General features: G+C 39.9%; 1 protein-coding gene across 2 annotated transcripts in view; it reads right to left on the bottom strand.

The window, feature by feature from the left end:
- Nucleotides 1-20,913, bottom strand: part of rock2a (rho-associated, coiled-coil containing protein kinase 2a) — a 34,914-nt gene that overhangs the window by 12,223 nt on the left and 1,778 nt on the right. For both annotated transcript variants that reach the window (XM_067613253.1, XM_067613254.1), the window contains exons 2-14: nt 5,944-6,025; nt 5,710-5,810; nt 5,144-5,281; nt 4,722-4,982; nt 3,986-4,130; nt 3,737-3,875; nt 3,399-3,490; nt 3,030-3,189; nt 2,868-2,922; nt 1,426-1,514; nt 1,265-1,313; nt 688-823; nt 28-119 (exon numbers count right to left, since the gene is read on the bottom strand). In XM_067613253.1, the coding sequence (XP_067469354.1) occupies nt 28-119; nt 688-823; nt 1,265-1,313; nt 1,426-1,514; nt 2,868-2,922; nt 3,030-3,189; nt 3,399-3,490; nt 3,737-3,875; nt 3,986-4,130; nt 4,722-4,982; nt 5,144-5,281; nt 5,710-5,810; nt 5,944-6,025 (1,539 nt within the window). The remainder of the gene's footprint in view (nt 1-27; nt 120-687; nt 824-1,264; nt 1,314-1,425; nt 1,515-2,867; nt 2,923-3,029; nt 3,190-3,398; nt 3,491-3,736; nt 3,876-3,985; nt 4,131-4,721; nt 4,983-5,143; nt 5,282-5,709; nt 5,811-5,943; nt 6,026-20,913) is intronic.

The following is a 20,913-nucleotide window of genomic DNA, read 5'->3' as shown; positions in this document are numbered from 1 at the left end:
GACAAAATAAAACACTGTCTGACTGACCTGTTTCTGAAGGTGAATGTTCTTCTCATTGGAAATGTGTGAATTCTGGTTTCTTCTTTTCATGTCGTCCAGCTGGTCTCGAAGGCTGTTGACTGCACAACACAGTAGGACACCGAGCAATATATTATTAGTAATTGTTTTTCAATTAACTTATTACTTTAGAGTTTAAAAATAGTTATTCTTTCAATGAAGTTTTTTACGTGTGCTCTACAGCAGGCAAGACGTATTAATTGTTCATCCCAAATTTCCAGCAGTAGAAAATAGAAAAGATGCACACAAAGTTAAAATTCTCTTCTTATAGGAATTTTTTTACTTGTAAATAGTCAGGTATTAATCCTTAATTAATAATAATGTTTGCACACTGTTAAAAAAAGTCCCTCTGTCCAGGTGATGGCAGTGTTATCCACTTTATCAGTCTGTAAACATCTATCAAAACTCTCCCAAGTCCCAATTAACAAGGAAACAAGAAAGTTCAAGTAAATTTATACAGGAAGCTATAAAGAAGTTTTATTATGCACCAGGGTGATTGTGTCATATTAATACATGACATCTTGTCTTAATATTCTTTGACCATGCTCAATTGATTATTGCCTTTCAAATTATTTTTTTCTTCTTCACATTAATAACCGTAAAGTCTTGGATTGTGAGTCTGTGTGTCACCTTCATTCTCCAGGCAGCGCTTCCTGTCGGCCTCACTCTCCGCCTTGCGGTGGCTCTCCAGGCTCTTGTGCTGCAGCAGGGCCTTCTCCCTCTCCAGCTGCCTCATGCTTGACTCCAGATTCTTCCTGCTGCTCACCTAAAATCAATCAATTAATACTTTGTTCAACATGTTCTATACGGCTGCTTTCACAGTGCTGTGATTTCATAAGTCGCTTTATGGGTAATGGTTCCAGAGAATCAAATTGGGTCTTAATACAAATCCAATCCCTACAGACATTTTATTGTGGTTGTTAGAATTTGGCAAACCAGGTGAACTTCGCTGGATACGACAGATTGGCATTCAACCGACACGTGGTCAAATGAATAGTGAGGAGTCATTATTGACTTAAATACAGATGGTGGGAAAAGCCATGAAAATGAATGAAAAGGATGGAACTTCAGTCCCGGAGGGGAATGTGGGTCGTTGCACCAGCAAATATTATAACGGAAGAAGCCAGAAATATTCAAGTGACCTCCGACATTAACCGCTGTCTGTGCTGTAAATGTCTCCACAGTAGATTCAGAGTGATTGACCCACCTCTTCCTCAAGTTCTTTGGAGATTTTGTCTAGGCGACCAGTGGCAGCTCTGCAGAGAGAAAAGAGGTCAACATTTATGAGAACTTTGACATTCAGGGTCACCATGCACAATTGTTAGTGGTGCAAAGAGACAAAACATAATCTTTCTACAGCTTCTGTACCTGTATTTGTGCTCTACATCATCTTTGACCTGTTTCTCATTATTCAGCTGCACCTCCAGGTGGTGAAGTTTCTTCTGCATCGCTGCCCACTGCAGAGGAGAAAAACTCAACCAATCACACATGTCCTGGTGACTTATGGTGGCTAATTGTAAACTCAAGTTTAGCAACCTCATGTCACCCATCTTTCCTGTGACTCAAGCATGTATGATGCAATGAGGCGATTTACATAACTGACAGTCTTGTCAGGAGCATACATTAATGAAGAACAACTAAAAAAAAGACTATCTGAACATCACGATCTGTAATTAACTTGAACAGTCAAAGTTCATCTTTCAACTTGCATTAACAGATGACAACATGGGGGCAGCTGAAGAAGCCGTAAACAAAACACTGACATATGAACACCATATGAGTTGTGATGAACATGTTAGCAAACAATTGCTTATTTACATATCCATCCCAGATATGGAGGGACATTAGCATTCATTTGGATTCCCATCACTGAGCCATTCAAGTACAATAGTCACTATATTTAGATTTTGTTTTGTCTGTTTATCCTCACCAACTCCTGAGGGAAATATCTGGCTCTTTAATGGCTAAATGGTCCACTATGTTCAACAGCTATTTGCTAACTTTTTTTGATCCTGGTTAGGTAGTGTGCAGTGGGTTTAAAAGAGCTTTTTCATTGTAAACAGTTACTGGAAACACTGCTGATGAGAGCAGTGAGACTGAACCAAAACAACAAAGTTGTGGGCTGTAAAAACAGAACAATGATGGGAACTGCAGCCTCAGGTGATAATTCTCTGTAAGTTTGTCACCACAAGCATTATTAGTCATTTGATCGATTGTTTACATAAAAATATTGATAATAGCAGCTTTAAAGGTTTGACTAGAACATGGAGGATAAGCACTTTCAAACTTGCCTTAACTGTCTCAATGAAAAATGTAATTAACTCTGCAAAAACGGCAATGTGCAAGTGCTGATTAACAGTATTATATTTATCATGAGGGTTAATAGTTAGTTTAGAGTGAAATCCCAGACATCATCTTATAAAAGAGCTTTTTCTGGGCTATTCTTTCAAAGTTGTAGAGGATTGTGATGGGGGCAGTCTTTCCTTCAATAGAGACTTAATAAGACTACTTTAACAAGGGTTCTCCAGATTAGCTTTTAGCTCAGCCACTTACTCTGAAAGCTGCTTTTGTGTAGCTAAGAACACTGAAATTCTACCAAAGCATATCATAAATCATGGGATCAGAAAAATAAATCCTCTTCAGAGTCATTTCCATCATAATCTTGAGTGACTTATGAAGCTGAATTGATCAACTGGCCTGTTCTGTGTGGACATGACTTCCTGTGAAGCTAGGGACGGATGGTATCAGCAACCCGAGCTGCACCTGACAAATACACACCTCGATTTGGGTGTTAACGTGAAAGTACCCACCTCTCCTTTTGAATTCTCATGAGTAGCTGAGGTGTTGTTGGAGATGTTTAGTAACCTGAAGAAGGAAATGAACAGAATCAACACAAGTTTACTGTACGTATGTACTGTACGTGCTGAGGTCCCAGAAATGATAAGAAACGGCCAGAAAAACTGATGACGTACTGGTTTTCTTTGAAGTAGGTGAAGCCAACAAAGGGTAACTGGTTTCCAACAAAGGCCTTAGGAGTGGGGAAAGTTTCTACGTCGCCTTTGTCGTCTTCGATCTCATCAAAGTTACTGGTGTCTATGTCGCTGCTCAGCTCTGGAACCACAGGGGCAACCGCTGAGAAACAGGGAGAACGAGAGAGAAAGGAAAACAGCAAGTGTGAAAAAGGAAATGCTGAGTAAACAAATCCTCAGTTCAATGAATAATTTTATCATGTGCTCTAATGCGACCTCTGTTCCAAAGGAATTGTTGTTTAATATTTGATAACGTAAATTCATATTTTATAGTTTAGGCGAGGCTGCTTGTTGAACTTTAGTAATACTGACTGTCTCTCATGGTGTCAAAGGTCCACTGGTCATTCTTGAAGAAAGGGTGTCGCTTGATTTCCTCCACGCCGTTCCTGCCCAATCGCACCTCCCTCAAAACAAAGAGACTGAATGAGCTGTAGGGCAATGATTAAAGCTACCTTTGTCCTCTGTTTAGTGGCAACAAGAAAACATGATCTGTCGATACATAGTCTTTCAATTGAAAGTGAATAAATTAAAACCTGAGTAAAATATACAGACTTTGATTTTCTTTGACAAAAAGCATCACAAACCACATCATTAGTAAACATGCAGTACGTGTATGTCATGTAATGTCTCCATCTTTAAGGTCTTCATACCTGTCAGTCAGGAAGGCACAGATAATGTTCCTGGCATCTTTGGAGATCTCCACATCATCAGGGAAGTTCAGAGAGTTTTTATGGTCCATGATCTTACTGTAAGTTCCCACCAGAGAGTCAGCGTAGAACGGTGTGTCACCTAACAGCAAACACAGGAAGTTAGCTATAATAACCTACACTGAAAAATATATTTACAATCTCTCCATTCATCCTGTTAACTAATTGGGACTTTAAGAGAAGCTCACTGACCGACAAGCATTTCAAAGATGAAGACCCCTACGGACCACCAGTCACACTCTCTCCCATAACACCCATCTCCTCCCTGGGATTTCAGCACCTCTGGAGAGATGTAGTCCGGAGTACCGACCGCTGTATCACAGTGCACCATGCCGGTCTGTAACACAAATCCAGTAATCAATATCCTTCAGAGCAGGTTATTCAGCTCATCTCAAGACAACTGATAGGTAGATATTAATCTCAAACATACAACTGACTGCTAAGAGCTCTGAGATGTTTGCTTTTGAACTAAATGAGGGTATCTAATACCTATCAGTACCAACCAGAGAAGCAAGTCTTCAACTGTTACAAAAAATGAAGATACATTCATGCTTTTCTGTTTGTTTTTTTGTTGAAAAAGGCACAAGCTTGATGCTGATTGGTCACACTTACAATGAGAATTTAGGATCTCTGCAGCAGAAAACCTACAATGTGCTTTGACAACTGAGAATTTTTGGAACCCACCACTGATGACACTGTATATAAGCTTCTGAAAACAGCTCAACAGCACTACTTCATTTGCATTTTTTGCTTGTTATATGAAGAAAAAACAGATTTCATGCTGTGCCGCTTGTTTCCATAATAATGTTAATTTTGTTGGCATTAACACATTTAGGTTCCTACATTGTAGGTTAGCTGGTGGAAGTAGAAATAAGATATTTTTCAGAAGCACGGCATGCTGCTGCACTGAGGCTTCAGTGTAACTCACAGAGTCCATCTTCATGCACGTGCCGAAGTCTGCCAGCTTCAGGTGTCCGTGTCTGTCCAGCAGCATGTTGTCCGGCTTGACGTCACGGTGGATGAAGCCCATGGAGTGAATGGCATCCAGGGCCATCACCACCTCTGCTGTGTAGAATTTGGCCCATTTCTCCGGCACGTCATAGGTGCTGGTGAGGTTGACCAGGTCACCTCCTGGCATGTACTCCATCACCATGTAGAGGTAGTGCTCATCTTGGAAGGCACAGCACAACTGAACAGGCAAACAGGTAAACACAAGCTCTCATTATGACTACAATACTTAAAATAATTAACACATATCTTATTAATAAACCAGTAGTGATCTAAAACCAAAATCTGAAAGTAAGCACTAGAAATTTTAGTAACAGCTGATCAGTGACTTAAATGTCATACCTGCACAACCCAGGGACTGTTGGCGAAGGCCATGATGTCCCTTTCTTCCCAGAAGAAGGCTGAATCTGAGCGCTTGATCATCTCAAACTTGCTCAGCAGCTTCATGGCGTAGACCTTCTGAGAGATTTTATGTCTGACCTGAATGATGGTGGTAAACAGTGATTAAGAGTTAGTAGTATCTCTGACTTTGATCCATTGACAAACTTAGCATTAAATTACAGGATACACGATTGTACGCTGTATAAAAAGGGACAAAGGTACTTCAGGACCCCCTTGAAAATGAGATGCTACATCTCAAGGGGCTATCCTTTTAATAAATTCAAATCACTTATCGCCTTAAGATATTATACAGTTAGTTATTCAACATTGTACAATATATTCATATTTGGAGCACAACATTCATAGTTCCATGTAAACTTTGGGAAGATTCACATATATTCTTAGAGGCAATCAACTGTAAAATGCTATAATATAACTACATTGTTTTCACATGTGGTCTTCCAGAAAAACACCTGTTAGGTTCAGCTGTAAAAAAACCAACAACTTTTCTGATAATGAATACTCACCAGTTGGACCTCACCGAACGCCCCTCGACCAATTACTTTAACTCTGTCAAAGTCATCAGACTTCATCTGTAGGTCTCGAACTTGTCCTATGACTGCCTCATCTGAGTATAAAGAGAACAAAGTATCAATTAATAATGTTGTGAGTGTACAGCAATAATAAAGTTCAGCTTTAAAAGAGAGTAAGTACCCTCTCACTCCTTCTCTTATTCTCATTGGCACACAAAAACTACTTACATCTGTTTAAGAAGGTTTCGATGTTTTTGTTCTTGCGTAGTGCAGGGTAGTCCAAGTCCAAGACAAGGGCGTTTATGGAGTCCTACAGAGAAAAAAAATGACAATCTGTCAACAAGTCTGACCAACACAAAACATGGAATATTCTTCCCGGCTATCGATTCATTCATTTCATTTTCTGATTCTCACTAAAAAATGATGAATGACAGTGGCAAATATCATGAGTGAAGGGCAGATAAAGTCAAAACGTCAGATCACAGCACAGCTGTTACAATCAAAGTGAAACTGAATATTCTGTATTTATGTATTTCGAGCACCACTTGGTTATAAGTAGGTCATCGTACTGAGGTCACACTGATATTACAATGTTAAAGATGTCAACATCAACAAATGAATGAATATTGAACAGGCACAGATGTAGTATTTAACTACCTGTTCATAACACATAAAGGGCATTTGTGAACTTGTCTCTCCGAAACATTTTAAAGACTTATTGGAGCTGAACAGCTGATGAAGTTCATCTTATCACTCTTTCCATAGTAAAGTAGTGCACCACATTCTTTACACAGAGGACTATGTGTTGATCACAGTTATGTCACACCGAAACTCACTGTGGTTTGATTAAAACACGACATGACCAACGAGGACGTTTGTTCTCTATTCATCAGAATTCCATTTGCACACAGGAAGAGGATGATCACATCCAATGCATCAATATTCAGAGTTAACTTTAAATTATTTTTATTTTCTCAGTTATATTTGATTCTAATCATGTAGTCTCATGATGGACATCATGTAGGCCTATTCATGATTTTCAAAGTGTGAACATCTGATACCGCCCAAGTAAACGGGAAATGTGTCATCACTGACAAACTTTACTTCCACTCTTGATGACAAATGACGTCTACACAGCCGCATTGAAAAAAAAACTAAACAAAAAACGAATTGTTCCAGACTTAAACATTAGGTGAAACCAACCAGCAACAGCAGCGGCGACCAGCTGCTCATACAGCGGTGGGCCTATACTGAAATTGAACGTGTGAGAGTCGAACACCGCTGACTACATTTCTAGGGAGAGCTCCATTTTCTGTATACCCTCTTATCACCACGCAGAACAAAAACCGTTCCACATCAGCGCTCACAGCGAGTTTGAAACTAACAGCTTCGCCCTCATTCAACGGCGATCGACTTGACTGACTGCATACACAAACAGCGACTGCATGCAAAAAAACAAAACAAAAACGGTTTGAACAGAAAGCTTTGTTCCTCGAGAGAAGAGGAGAGAGAGGGAGGGAGGGAGGGAGGGAGGGAGAGAGGAAGAGGATGACTAATTTTTCCATCAGCATCTGCCTACTTGATTCTGTCAATGATATTCATCTGCTGACAAGTGATAAATACACTGTTGTCTGTGACCTTTTGGAAGCAGTTAGTCTGAAAGAGATGATGTCACACAGTATGTAGTCACTGATTCAGACCTGCATTTATTAAACACATACACACGTGGTCATATGGTACTTTTTACTTATTAGTGTCTGATTTTAGAAACTGCTTTTTTAAAAGGGGGATCTGTGTTAGCATCAGCTGTCTTGCAATTTCCTATAAGCTGCCACAAAGGCTATTAGTCAACACATCTGTTTTTTAAGGAATCAAACTAATAGCAAAAGAATGCTTCATATGCCTGGGATTGAAGATGTGTAATTATCATGTACATGTGTAAAGACAGCCTCTCATAAAAGGGGTTTTTTAGTTGGTAAGCGGTTAGGTCGCACAGTCCGTCCACTTTGAGGAGGATGATGTACTTGAAGAAAACTTTCTGCAACCTTCAGCTCCCTCCCTAAACTCTGCTCCTGTATGTACAAACATACCAGATACTAAATGCATCCTCAAGGTTAACTTTTGCCTGATGCCAGTCCATGCATCAAGATCTAAATCAATTTAGGAGTTTGAGTGTTGCTATAGGTGGTCTTCCGGTCCAGTTTGAGAACTGTGTTTGTGTGCGTGTGTGTGTCTGTGTGTGTGTGTCGCAACAGTCTGAACAGGAACAGAGGTTGAGAACTGAACTGCAACAGCATATTAGTTCAACTGAGCTCAAGTTTACGATTCGTAGCGTTCAGTCATTCCATAATGGACATAGTTTGACCCGGGGCGATGTAGGGAAACCATTAAATAAGCAAAAGACAGACTGATGCAAACCCCTAATCGTTACAGTGTGTAACAATGAGGAAGTCATCTATCAACATTTGTCAGCTATGCATTCCTGAACGGTCAATGAGGAGCTGGACCGAGCCAAACGTTACAACAAAGAACACAAGAACCCCACTTTGACCCAGTGGGCTAAACTGGTTTCCTTCAAACTTGTCTTCCAATCCTTTTTTTTTTTTTTTCTTCCTTTCTCTTCTCGCTCTACCATCATTACTGTACTGGACAGGATGGCACGATTCTTTTTATGTCTCCCTCACTTCCTCTCTACTAATTTCTCCTCCACTTTTCTGTCGTCTGTTTTGCCCTTTTTTCTGCCGCTCTTATCTACCTCTCCTCCTGCTCTCTCCATCGCTCTCCGCTCGGCTGCAGTCAGTCTGCAGCGATCTGCACACTCCGTTTCATCATCTCAACTTCACTTCCCCATTAAAGGACTGACCTCACACAAAACTACTATTTAAGGGAAAAAAAAGTACACATGGCGGGGGGATGGAGAGGGGTTTGCTGGGCGCGTGTGCACGTACAAATGCACGCACACACGCACGAGGATCTCCCCACAAGCATAGCAATACAGGAAATGATCCACCCCACCCCACGGCTGGCAGATAATTTCACTGTGTCATGAAGCCAGTCCCTGTGTGCAAGTCATTTCCTCAGAGGCAGCATTCTCTGCTACTGCTGCTCTGCATTCTGTGTCTACAGCCAAGATGGGAAAAAATGCACGGCAGCTATAGGTATAACCACGTTTATAACGCACGCAGTACATGTAAGTCGTCTGCACTTCGACACACGACGATTTAGTTGCAAAAACGTCTTCAAACCAACAGGAAGTACGTGGCCACCTTTGAACTGAACGCCCAATCATTTCTGGGCAGTTATCCACTGCACACTGCAGGTCCTTGATGTCTGCAAGTTTCACTGAGGTCAAGCTTTAAAGGTCAGGTTGCTGTAGTAACTGCAAGACTGTAAAACTGTAGTTGTGTTAAGCTACAGGAGACACAAGACAAACCACTGCATTAACCACAGCTGATATTCTGTTTCCTTTTTCAAGTTTTTTAAAAAATTTTTTCCATTATGATGATGTTATACATGCTTCCCATAATCTTAATAACAAATCATTTACAAGAAAATCATTTTGTCCTTCTTTAAGAAGTCAATTTTGACTCAGTCATATGTTCTCACGCTTTACATTTTTACAGGCTGTTGTACAATATCTATGACTCTAAACAATGACAGGCATGTACTCATGTGATGTACTCATTGCTTCCTCATACCTGTTAGGCAATATTGTTTTAAAGTTCATTTCATCACAGTTTGTTTCCAGCAGCACATTTATCACACTGTGGTCACTGTGCATCAAACAGCAAAGCTCTAATATCATTTTCATGTGCAACAGGTCTAAAATAAATCATGCATTTAGTTGACAATGTTGTTAAAAATGCAAACATAAACATGTAATATTCATGTATGTCTATTCTTTTAGGAGAAATGTATGCCTGCAGATTTATTATGTAATTGATTTATTGCTGATATATCTGCAGTAAGATAATATTGTCCTTAAGCTGCAGGATGAAATCTGTTTGATGCGGCTGAGAATCAAGTCCAGTCATTTTGGCAAATGAAGTCATTGAAAATTAAAATAGTCTGAAGTGTTTGCATGACGTGTCTGAATTCTCAGAAGTAAATAAGCAAACCATGAAACCGCAACATATGTCAGGCTTCTTGAAGTGAGAAACAGACTATGTCAGGTCTGTGGTTACAGGCTAAAAGTCTGATTGCTTTCAGTCAGAACAGCCAGACACAGCTGGGACAGGTGCATCTTATGTACCTCTGATGCATCTGCTTTTCAATCCAACGCCGTGGATGTAAGACCTGAGCAATACAGTTTGGAAGCGAGTAGAGATCAAGTGTCACTAAATAGTTCAGTAGTGTTAATTGTTTTGTTAAGGAAAAGTTCACTGTGAGGTTTGAGGTGTTACGATCCCAAAAACAACAACAAAGCAGCGTGGCAGGTAGACGATGTTGGCGCAGTGTCCCAGTGTTTTAATTATACAGGACCTGAGGGAGAGAGGATCCAGTTTCACAGATTTCCAACTTTGGACATGAAAAAGTTGACAATATCGGTTTCCTTGACAGTTGCCATGAGAAATACAAAGTAAACACTCTGTTGCAACGTTTGGACTCGCTACAGGCATGTAGCAAACATTCCCGATCTACAAACTGGAGTGCACGGTGACATATTATTACTTCCTCTGTCATTTCTAAATCTCTCCATTAAACAAGATGAATCAAGTGTGGATGAAGTATAAATAAATAAATACATGTTGCCCCGGTGATGACGAGAGGCGCCGGTGGCTCTGTACATCTCTGCGGCAGAGAGGGGAAATGATGTTGGTGGAATTTTGAGACACAATTGTTTTGCTTTTCTTTTGCAAATCAAACTGCACTTCAAAACTATTTGGCTCATTTGGAGAGAGCCACACAAAGGGGAGGGCAGCCAAAGTAGCATGTAGAGAGGTGTCAGCTGGGTCTGCTCTATGATGAATGTGTTTCTTAAAACTGTAGAGGAGGCTGTATTTTGGGGTTTGAAAATGTGTGTCATTCCCATTTAAAAATGCTTTATTTAAACACATTTGCAGACGTCTTAAGACATCACCATTCACAGAGATCCTGCCTGTCATACATAATAAGCTGTTTAGTGTACTGGATTTACACAAGAGAAATGGCTGCACCAGGGGTGCTGCACACTTTTTGAAGTCAAATTTAATGATTTTTAGGACCTTTTTTAAGACTTCGACAGAGAAAATATAATATCCTTACCACAGCAAAACGAATGACGTTTGAAATCAACTAGACAATATTAATAGGGATATTTTTGTATCTCTATATAACAATCATATGTAAAATCACATAAAGTAATCAAATAAATGGCAAATGTGACGAACTGTGTCCCACTGTTATGCTTTACATTAGATAAAACTTGTTGTCAAAATTTGCTAGTTTTGACAACATTGTGTAAAACAATACCTTTGTGAGAGCAGGTGGCCGCCTGCGGAGAACCAATCAAACATTACCAGAAAAACAAAGACCAAACTATATTTAAATAGGTTCATCCTGTGGAGAGATATTTCTCATACAATTATGCTTTCCTCAGAATTTAAGACTAACTTAATGACTAAAAATAAGACTTTTTAAGACATTTTATGACCTGAAATCCCGAAAATCTAATTTAAGAGTTTTTAAGGAAGAGCGGAAACCCTGTGCACGCAACTCTTCCAGTTTGCTTCCATTAGTGTTACTGTAAAAAAAATGCCAACATGACCCTGGAGGATATTTCTCAGCTACTCAGTCAGAGCGACTATTTATAAATATTAAACAACTGACAAGTGTCTAGGGAAGTGTAAACCTGCATCAACAATTTAAACTTTAATACATCTGACATATCTGGACCTGTTCCAAAGCACAGATACTCCCTTCCTTGTCCACAGTAATGCTGCCTTCATTTACATCAAAGGGAAAGTTGTTTTTTGTCACAGCTGATCTAAATAATTACAAACCACAGTGTCAGTTCCTATAGCACAACCTGATATACAAGACTCTTCCCTAAACATCTACACTAACAGTCTTACAGTAATGTCTTCCTGAGCTGATAACAGTATCTGCCCGGTTCAGTTTATCAGTATGAGTTGTTATGTATCTATTAGATAGCACTTCAGCATTTTATCTCTGCTATACTGTAATCTAGCCAATGGGTTATGGATGGTTGCTTAGCAACTCCTGCAAAATACAAAGAGTTGAATCCAGTTGAAGCTACAGAGAAGCAGCAGGCAACAGTTTTATAAGCGCTCGGTTTCAGCACATTCTATTCTTTTCCATTTTATTTACCCGACCTGCTGTTGACATTACTGAGCTGTCGTTCTTCCTTTGCCTGCTTCCACTCTTCATCACCCAATAAAAAGCCACGTGGATCCACCACTCAGGAATGTGATGATATTAACCTGAAAGGGGCTAAACACAAAAGGAATAACCCAACTATTCAAAGCCTTTCACATCACAAAATCTCTCCCATTTGCAATCTTTTATCGTCCCCCCCCAAAAAAAACCCCTCTTCCTCCCCACCTACCCATCCCATCACTAGGCATGTGGAACAGAAAACAAGCTGCACTGCTCTGGGCTTTAAAAGGATTGAGCAGAAAGTTAATGTTTTGATTGAATTCCAGCCGTTTTAAAAATAGTTGTCGGGATAAACGGTGGGCTGGGCAGAGCGAGGGGACCGTGCCAGGCAGGGCCCGTAAACTCTCCAAGTAAGACACAACGGCAGGAATCCTGCAGAGGCTCACAAATAGCACAGCTAATGTCCCCGCGGGGAATAACAAGAGTATGTCTTACTCTTGCGTTTGACAGATTTCTGTCCCATGCTCCTGTGCCCTATGCATTTTTGGCACCAGGGCTTTATTATAAAATATACTGAGGAATGTGCCAGGAAAAACAGCAAAGGGAGGACTTCATGCACATAAAGTCCTACTGTACGTTAACCTTAAACTCAACTTGCTAAATGACCATAATAATGTTCCACTTAAAAGAAACAGAAAACATAATTACAACTGCAATTGTCGACACCGCTCGACCAAGTGAGCTCAACCTAATTACAGTGCAGAAGGGCAACTAACAATTATTTTCATTATCAATAAACCAACCTGAGGGTTGTCAAGCGGTCTCAGGATGATTAAAAGGGAGAAGAGAGAAAAACTAATATTTCACAAACTAAATTACATCTAGTTTTTTCTGAGTTTTCTCAAATTTTAATTTTTCATCTTGCAAATACTCTTCAGGCCTGAAAAATCCCTCAAATGAAGCTATCCCAGAGAGAAAAATCACTCTTTGGTTGGACTGCTCATAATTCATATTGACACTAAAGGCCACAACCTGTGATGACACAGTCACAAGTAGATCTATTGTTTCATTTTTAAGGGGTCACAAGCCAAAAACATTGGGAACCACTGCATTAACCTACAGATTATTTTATTGATGTCAGTAAATAGGAAAAAAAAAGACCCATCACAAGTTCCCACAGCCCACGATGATGTCTTAAATTTCTGGTTTTGTTCAATGAATAGTCCAAAACCCAAATATATTCAGTTTACTAGCAGAGAAGTGCACGAGAACCAGGTAATATTCACATTTGAGAAGTTGGAACAAGTGAAGCTTTGCTTTAAATGACTTAACGTTTGTTTATTCTTAATTATTCAGGTGTATTTTTGTAATGTAATTCTTTATCTAAGTCCATCCCTGCCATTTAATAGATATAGTGAGCCATCTTGCACTAGAGTGATTTATTGGGTTTCAGTGGAGTTTCAGTTTCCTTGTCTTTTTAATACTCAATTTGTATATATTTTTCGTATTGGCATAAAATATTTAAATTATAACTGCCAGCTTCAACACTAAAACACTGTTGGACTAAACACTACCACACACACACATACACACACAAATGCTCATGTATGGGAAAGGAAATAAAAAGCTGTATAAACTCACTGACAATCCTCAGCTGTTTAGTAATGTGTTGCATTGTTCTGCTGCTGCTGCTGCTGGTTCACACAATGCAGCTTGTGCGTTGCTAAGATCAAGTTAATAATGTGTTTGCTTGAGAAAAATGAATGCGAATGTGTGTCCATGAGCACACAAGCCTGTACATATGTATGTGTGTATGTGTGAGAGAAAGTGTGTTTGTGTGCGTGGGAGGTTGTGTTTCATCAGCAGGTTGTGATGGAATGATATCACTGCGGACAGATGGATGCAGCGTTATGCGTGGGAGCGTCCTGTTCTCTTCTCTGCTCTGCTCACTCACACCCTCATCTGAAACTAAAAATACACTAAACAGACTCAGGTATCGAGCTCTTTTTACAAAACAAAAAGTCTTCACACAACGGGCTGAATACTCTGCACGATACGACAGAATTCAATAACAGGATTTGTGTACTCAGCCCACCGTCAACCGCAGTGTGTTTTGCATAACTCCATTCACGTCCCTGTCACTTTGATCAGTGACAGAAGTGAAAGTTCTTCAAAAGGTCAAAACTGCTATGATGTAGAGGGAGTTGTAATATCCAAAAACTATGCAAACAGATTAAAGACTTACTATAAGCAAGTGCTGTACTATTAGCAAAGACCCTACAGTTTGTACTCACATGTTAAAATGATTTCATTTAAGCCCTGCTGCATTGTTCTTCAATGTACAGTTGTGTGCACGGCCACATTATTTCAGCCACAGTCTTTATGTCTAGACTAGAAGATCCACCAGATTAAGACAAATCTCTGGGTGTATACGTTCCCTTTGACATGAGAACCATATACCATTGTAAACACGCAAAGATATCCCATTCCTGCTTTGCTACTAGTCCAAATGTCATATTATGAAAATGGATGAGACCACAGTTTATTTAAGGTTTTTTCATACAAGCAGATGGGCAATGCTGTTGCGGCATACTTGTAGTAGTAATAATATTTTAAGCTATATTTTAGCTGTTCTGGACATACCTCATATCCATTAATTTCTAGAGATTAAGTTCTTCCTCATTTTTTGCATGCCTCCTCACATCTCTGTCAGGTGGATAGTTGGACCGACTAACGTCTTGTTCTATTTGTCCAAGGTATTATATAATGTGTAATCAAGGAGCTGGGAGGTATGTGTATATTTATTCATGTGGGTTTGTGAGTGTGTATGTGTGTGCGTGTGCTGGACTTTGATTTTTGTTCAGTTTGTGATGAATGTTTTACAGCAGGCTGGAGAATCTTTTCCCCCTTTAAAGCAAAATAAGAAGAATCTAATTTAAGACTACCCTGTGGATGAAATTTATGTTCACAAAACATTTCTTCTTGTCTTCATCTATTCACAAGAATGACAAATGGCAGGGAGAAACAATGCTGTAAAATTATTATAATGCAATTCCTCTACCCTTTAGAGTATAAATCCTATTTTTCCCTCAAATATCTTTAATTTAATCTACCTGCCAGTAAGAAGTAAGTTGAAGTTAAAGGGATAGTTTCACATTTTGGGTGATACACTTAATTTCTTTCTGGCAGTGAGTAAGATGAGTAGATTGATACTTTTCTCATATTTTTACAGTAAATTATCATCAGAAGCCAATTAGCTTAGCTTAGCATTAGGGCTAGGTACCGAACTTTGATACTTTTATGGCACTGACCAAATTGCTTCAATACTATCAACTTAAAAAATGCCTTGTCATTCGGTACCAAATTTCGATACCTAAAGCATAATCTCATCATAGTCTGTGAACCAATAAGCATGCAGCATGCTTGTACCAAGATCTAATAATGCTGGTGATTGGCTGTCTAACGTTAAATGTCATAGAGGCATGCAGGAAAAACACTACGTTACGTCCAGAGACGTATATTGTAGTATTTTGAGAAGCTTGACTACAGTGTGCGTTGCATAGGTGTAATTGGCAACCATGTAGGGACCCTGTTATGTTCCGGATAAACAGCAGCAGCAGTGAGCATACGGTGAAAGAACAGAGAAATAAACCAGGACAATTAGCAAAAAATGTACCTGTATTTCCCCACCGGGCTAAGAAGCTAAGCTAAAATGGTGGCCGCTAGCCAGCGCCCTGCAGCCGAAAACAAACACAACCCATCTGGAAAAGTAACCCGCCACTCCAACTCTTTCATGTCGCTGACTGCAGTAAGTGAGCTGGAAATAAAAATGGACCATATGAGTGAAAGAAACAGAAATTATGGACTCTGAATATACTGTTACACTGGATTCTCTGAGGACTGTAAGTCATACTCTCTGGCTTTTATACATTTTTATTTATTGATATTATGTTAACAGTGTGTAAAAATGCCAAGAAGCTGAAAAATAAAACTAAAGATTTGTACTGTAATGTGTAATTTAATTTTCTTTTTCTTAAAATTAAGTTTATAAAATTTGAATTGAAAAAAATATTGTTTAGGAACCGATATCAAAGTCAAGGTATCAGTACCTGTATCAAACATTTCTGAATGATACCCAGTCCTACTTAGCAAAAAGACCAGATGCAAGGGGAACCGGCTAGCCTGGCTCTGTCCCGATCATATTTTTTTGGCCCAATTTGATACTTGAATTTACCTAAATGACACAGCTGCTCTGTGCACTCTCAATTTACAACTTCAAAATGAGACAAGAAAGAACTTAATTTATCCCAAAATGAATTTCTGTGGAAAGAATGTTCAGTATACATAGTAAATATCTTTTTTTTTTTTAAAAGAAGTAACAACTGAAGAGTAAAAACAACAATTCACATTTTTAAAGGGTGTTTATGTTATTCCAGAGCAGTTGCCAGGCAACCAGTGAAGACTCGAGTACGTTACTGCTCCCAGCCAGTAACAGTCTGGCACAAAACCCACCATAAAACAGCGATTTGTTGTTTTTAAACAACAGGTTTTGTTTGGTTTTGTTAATTAAACAAACAAGATATAACGTGATAATTTTAGTTTAAGAGGTGCTGGTAGGGGAAAAATAGCTGAGCTCTGTCCACAAGCAACAAAGTCCATCTATTTCCAGTCTTTGTGCTAAGCTAAGCTAAGCTAAGCTAAGCTAAGCTAAGCTAAGCTAACTGGCAGCAGGCAGTAGCTTCATATTAACCATACAGAGATGAGAATGGTATCTAGCTTCTCATCTAAGTCTTCACCAGAAAGTAAATAAGCACATTTGCCAAAATGTCAAACCATCGCTTTAAAAAGATAAACGTTCAAATCAGTTTGTACAGAGATAACATCAGTAAGAGACATGGGAATGTTTGGAGTTCAAACTGAAGCACTGGCACAAATATTATCAATAGTAGAAACACCTCAGGTGGGCCATCTAAGGCTTTAGTAGACACTGAAAACCCTGATCAAGTTTCCTAGTTCTGACCACTAAAGAGGACCAGACGCTACATGACTGAAGTCAAGTGTGACATTTCCAGCCTACTGAGGGCTTGCACACCCGGGAGACACCGGGTCTTCTCCACTGGAGTGGAGCAAAAACCAAAAAAAGGCCACGGAGAGGCCCGACCATCTCTCCAGAGGAGGTGTGGAGTAGAGAGACTGGCTTGTTCTGCGCAAAAAAAAAAAAAAAAAAAAAAATTGGCCTGGGCCACCGTCCCCAGTGCCTTATAAGGCAGTGTTTCTACCCAGCTAGCACACTGAAGCCGGGACTGTTGCTGCTCGCCTGAGAGCAACTCAACTGTACTCCAGAGATGAAGTGGACACTCAGGTTGACTATAACGGTAAAGACAGAAAACAAGACATACAGGAGTTATTCCCACCTCCCTAAAGAGCTGCACATTAAAGCAAGTTGTTCCAGTACGGGTGGGGAGCCAGTAAGATAAGAGGAATAGAAAGGAAGAGAGAAGTTGGAGAAAAAGGGAGACAGGAGATGCTGGAAGAGGATAAGAGTGATTAACATTAGGTGGGAGGTGAGCGGTCAAAATAGGGAGAAAGAAAGAGAGAAGAATGTGTGAATGGAAAGGAACAGGAGAAACAGGAAACAGAGGTAGGAAAATAAAAAAACAACACCAGGCAAAATAAAACAAGTGCAATGTGTTATTAAATGTCTTCGTCGCATACGGAGAACATCATTCAGAGAGAATATGGAAGAGAAAGCCAGGAACTGCCCCCATGAGATGATCTGGAAGACATCATACTATCGCTTAGCAAGTCTGATGTCTAGCATCTCATATCTTTCACACTTAAGCGCTGCGCATAAAGTTGTCTGAGTTATCTGGCAGTACCAGCTCTGCAGCTGAATCAAAAGGCATCAGAATGGAGCAACAGTTAAAATACCTGCAGTGTGTTTAACAAGCTGAGAGGAGGGGCAGGCTGCAGGCTGAGAGAAAAGCAGAGCCAGAGAAAAAGAGATAAGGCTAAAAAGTGAAAGGGGAAAGTGCAGTCATTCGCAGGGACTTTGAGCCCCATATATAGCTGCCAACTATTTACTCAATGAGGTCATTTCCTTCAGGACGGCAGAAAGGCAACTTATGTGACTTGCAATCAAGTGTCCATATTTTTTGTAATCTTGAAAAATGCCCTTTCTCTTGCTTGCCCTCGACAATTATTCCCTGTACTTCAAAGTGCCAAGTAAGTCTAGTAGTTCAGTCAGCAGTAGCGTGCTGCCAAATAATGATCACTACAGTTTGCACGAGGAAAAGGTTGCTGAGATTTCAGGTTACATTCGATCCAATGCTGATAGAAGCAATATAGTGATTTACAGTTCATGATCACAGCGTATAGTAAAGCACCATTCACATGATTTTTGCTGCTTATTATGTTCGTTTTAGATTACTTGACTGATGATAAAATTGATAACAGTGCAATCTCTGCTTCCTAATTTAAGTGTAAAGTAAAATACTGCATATCCCTGATTATAAAGGATCAGCTTTCTTTAAAGGAAAGTCATTAAGTCCATTTGACAGATGCTGCAGATTCCTCCCTGTCAGCTTTCCGTATCCTCAGGGTAGCCAGCTCACCGCTTCTTGACAGGCCCAAAATACATCTAACTTCACATGGACTGAAAGGTACTAATTTGACATTAATTATTGAGATTATTTTACTAAGTTGTAATGCAGGAGACTATATAATAGTCAGCCATGCAGATTCTTCTGCTGTTTTTTTGGCTGTTGCCATGCCACAATAGCAGGGGATTTGTGATTCATTGTTTACCGAGTATGAGCCTCATGAGCCTGTGAGCAATTATTATGGCACTAAAAGTATGAAATGTTTTTATTCCACCTGCAAAAAAGGACATTTCTGAGTGCTTAGTGTTCATGTGTTTGTGTGTCTGTTAGAATCCCACCCTGAGCAGCAAAACTTCTTGATCCCAGCGACAGCAGCAAGGCTGCTAAAAATGGAAAACTGCAGCCTGTTCTCTCCTACGCATGCTTCCCACTCAACTTTTGTCTCCAACACTCAACACCTCTATCTCTCCAGCTTGCGTGCAGGAAGTAAACACCACCGGTGTTCAAGCGACTATTCTACTAAATGTTTTAAAGGAAGAGGGAATAGACCAGGAGTGCCTCAAGTAGTGTGGAGGGGGGAACAGGGGAGGGTATGTACAGGGGGGCCCCAAGCTAGATGGGGCCCATTAAAAGGGGTGAGGTGATGCTTTTTAAGATAGACCCGACAGTGTGTTTGTCCTCTGTCAGATCCAGTTAGGGGGCCCAGCAATTCAAACACCAACACCAGAACGGATGTAACTTTAAAGCCAAAGCAGGTACTGTGACACCATGTTGCCTCTGGATTACAGTTAGAGCAAAGGTCTGAAAATGTTCAGTGTCCAGAAAATATGTAAAGGGGAACATCACACAAACAATCTAATACACTGATACCCGGAAGATACCAGGTCTAATCTAAAACACCAGTATAATGGATTTTTCCATGATACATGGCCTAATGCAGCATTACTCATCTCCACACTCACCAAAAGTATCTGTCTAGGGGTACATTTCCTGTACTTATTTAGCAGACGGAGTTCTGAATATTAATCTTTTAAGTCTTGTCGCCACTACAGAGACTTGATCCATTTTGTCTCAGTTTTTGATATGTTACATGTTGGTGCAGATTATAGGAAAAAGGGATATGCTTGTGATAAAGATAAAAAAATTCTATTGAAAATCACACAACTTCTGACCACTTTACCTAAGAGTGTTAGAAATGCATCAGCTCACTTCCAATAGGTGTAGGCGAGGAAAGAAAGCTAGAAAAGCTTTTCAGTGGAATCAGTTTGATACGCTGGTTCTGTTTCTGCAACAAGGGGACCCATTATGCATTTCCTTATTTTCCCATCATATATGTGTTACAAAGTTGGATGTTCACATTAAACGTGACCAAAGTTTCAAATAATGAGGTAAACGTATGTTAAAGTAATCCCTGAGAGCAGAAAGCTCAGGTTTCAGACTGCTCTGAACGCTAGGTTTCCAGCGCTTTTTTCTACTTTCGAGATGAGCTGACATCAACTTGTGATGGTTTCTTTATATGGTCATCTGCTCCAGGCACAGCCTGCATGGTGCAGGGAGATGTCGTCTAGCGACAGCTGAATAACGTTTTACTGGACACATTACTTTTATTATTTCCTGAAAGCAGACGTTTTCCACATCAGTCATCATTTTAGTGCATTTCCCACATGTAAGTTACACAGATATGTCACACAATAAGCAGGTAATGAGCATAAAATTTACCAAACAGAGACGTCCTGCTGTAATCTTTGTTGCAGCGGATGTTCGTTTACTCTCATATCCATATCTGTCCACTCTTATATTACGGATTCAGGCTCTAACATGTATAGCTGGATTTGAGAAGTTGACATTTGGAGTAAAGAAGAAGGAAAAGAAGTGAAATCCTGCTACTATAGTTTGTTTACGTAGCCTCTGGACCCAGTGGAAATCGGCCATGACGCAGCTTCCAGGAGCTAACCAATCAGAAGAGAGTGGGCTCATCTGGAGGGGAGCCTTAAAGATACAGGAGCTAAAGCAGCCTGTTTCAGACAGAGGCTGAACTAAGGGGCCGCATAAAGGGCAAATAAAAGATAAATAAGGAGTTTTTGAACTGTGAATCACGCATAGCTACTCTAGTGGAGTCCCAGAAGAAAAATATAGAGCTGGAAGTGAGCATAATAGGTCCCCTTTAAGGTAACATTTACAAGTGGAATATGAAGGTAATTTACTGAGCTGTCACTTCAGGCATGTAGTAAAAGTACTCATACAAACTGAATTGACAAGTTGAGGGTTTTATGACACA

Source organism: Thunnus thynnus, chromosome 16 (assembly GCF_963924715.1).
Source record: "Thunnus thynnus chromosome 16, fThuThy2.1, whole genome shotgun sequence".
In the NCBI taxonomy this organism is placed as follows: domain Eukaryota; kingdom Metazoa; phylum Chordata; class Actinopteri; order Scombriformes; family Scombridae; genus Thunnus; species Thunnus thynnus.
The sequence above is the reverse complement of the archived record's forward strand: the minus strand, read 5'-3'. Positions and strand labels throughout refer to the sequence as shown.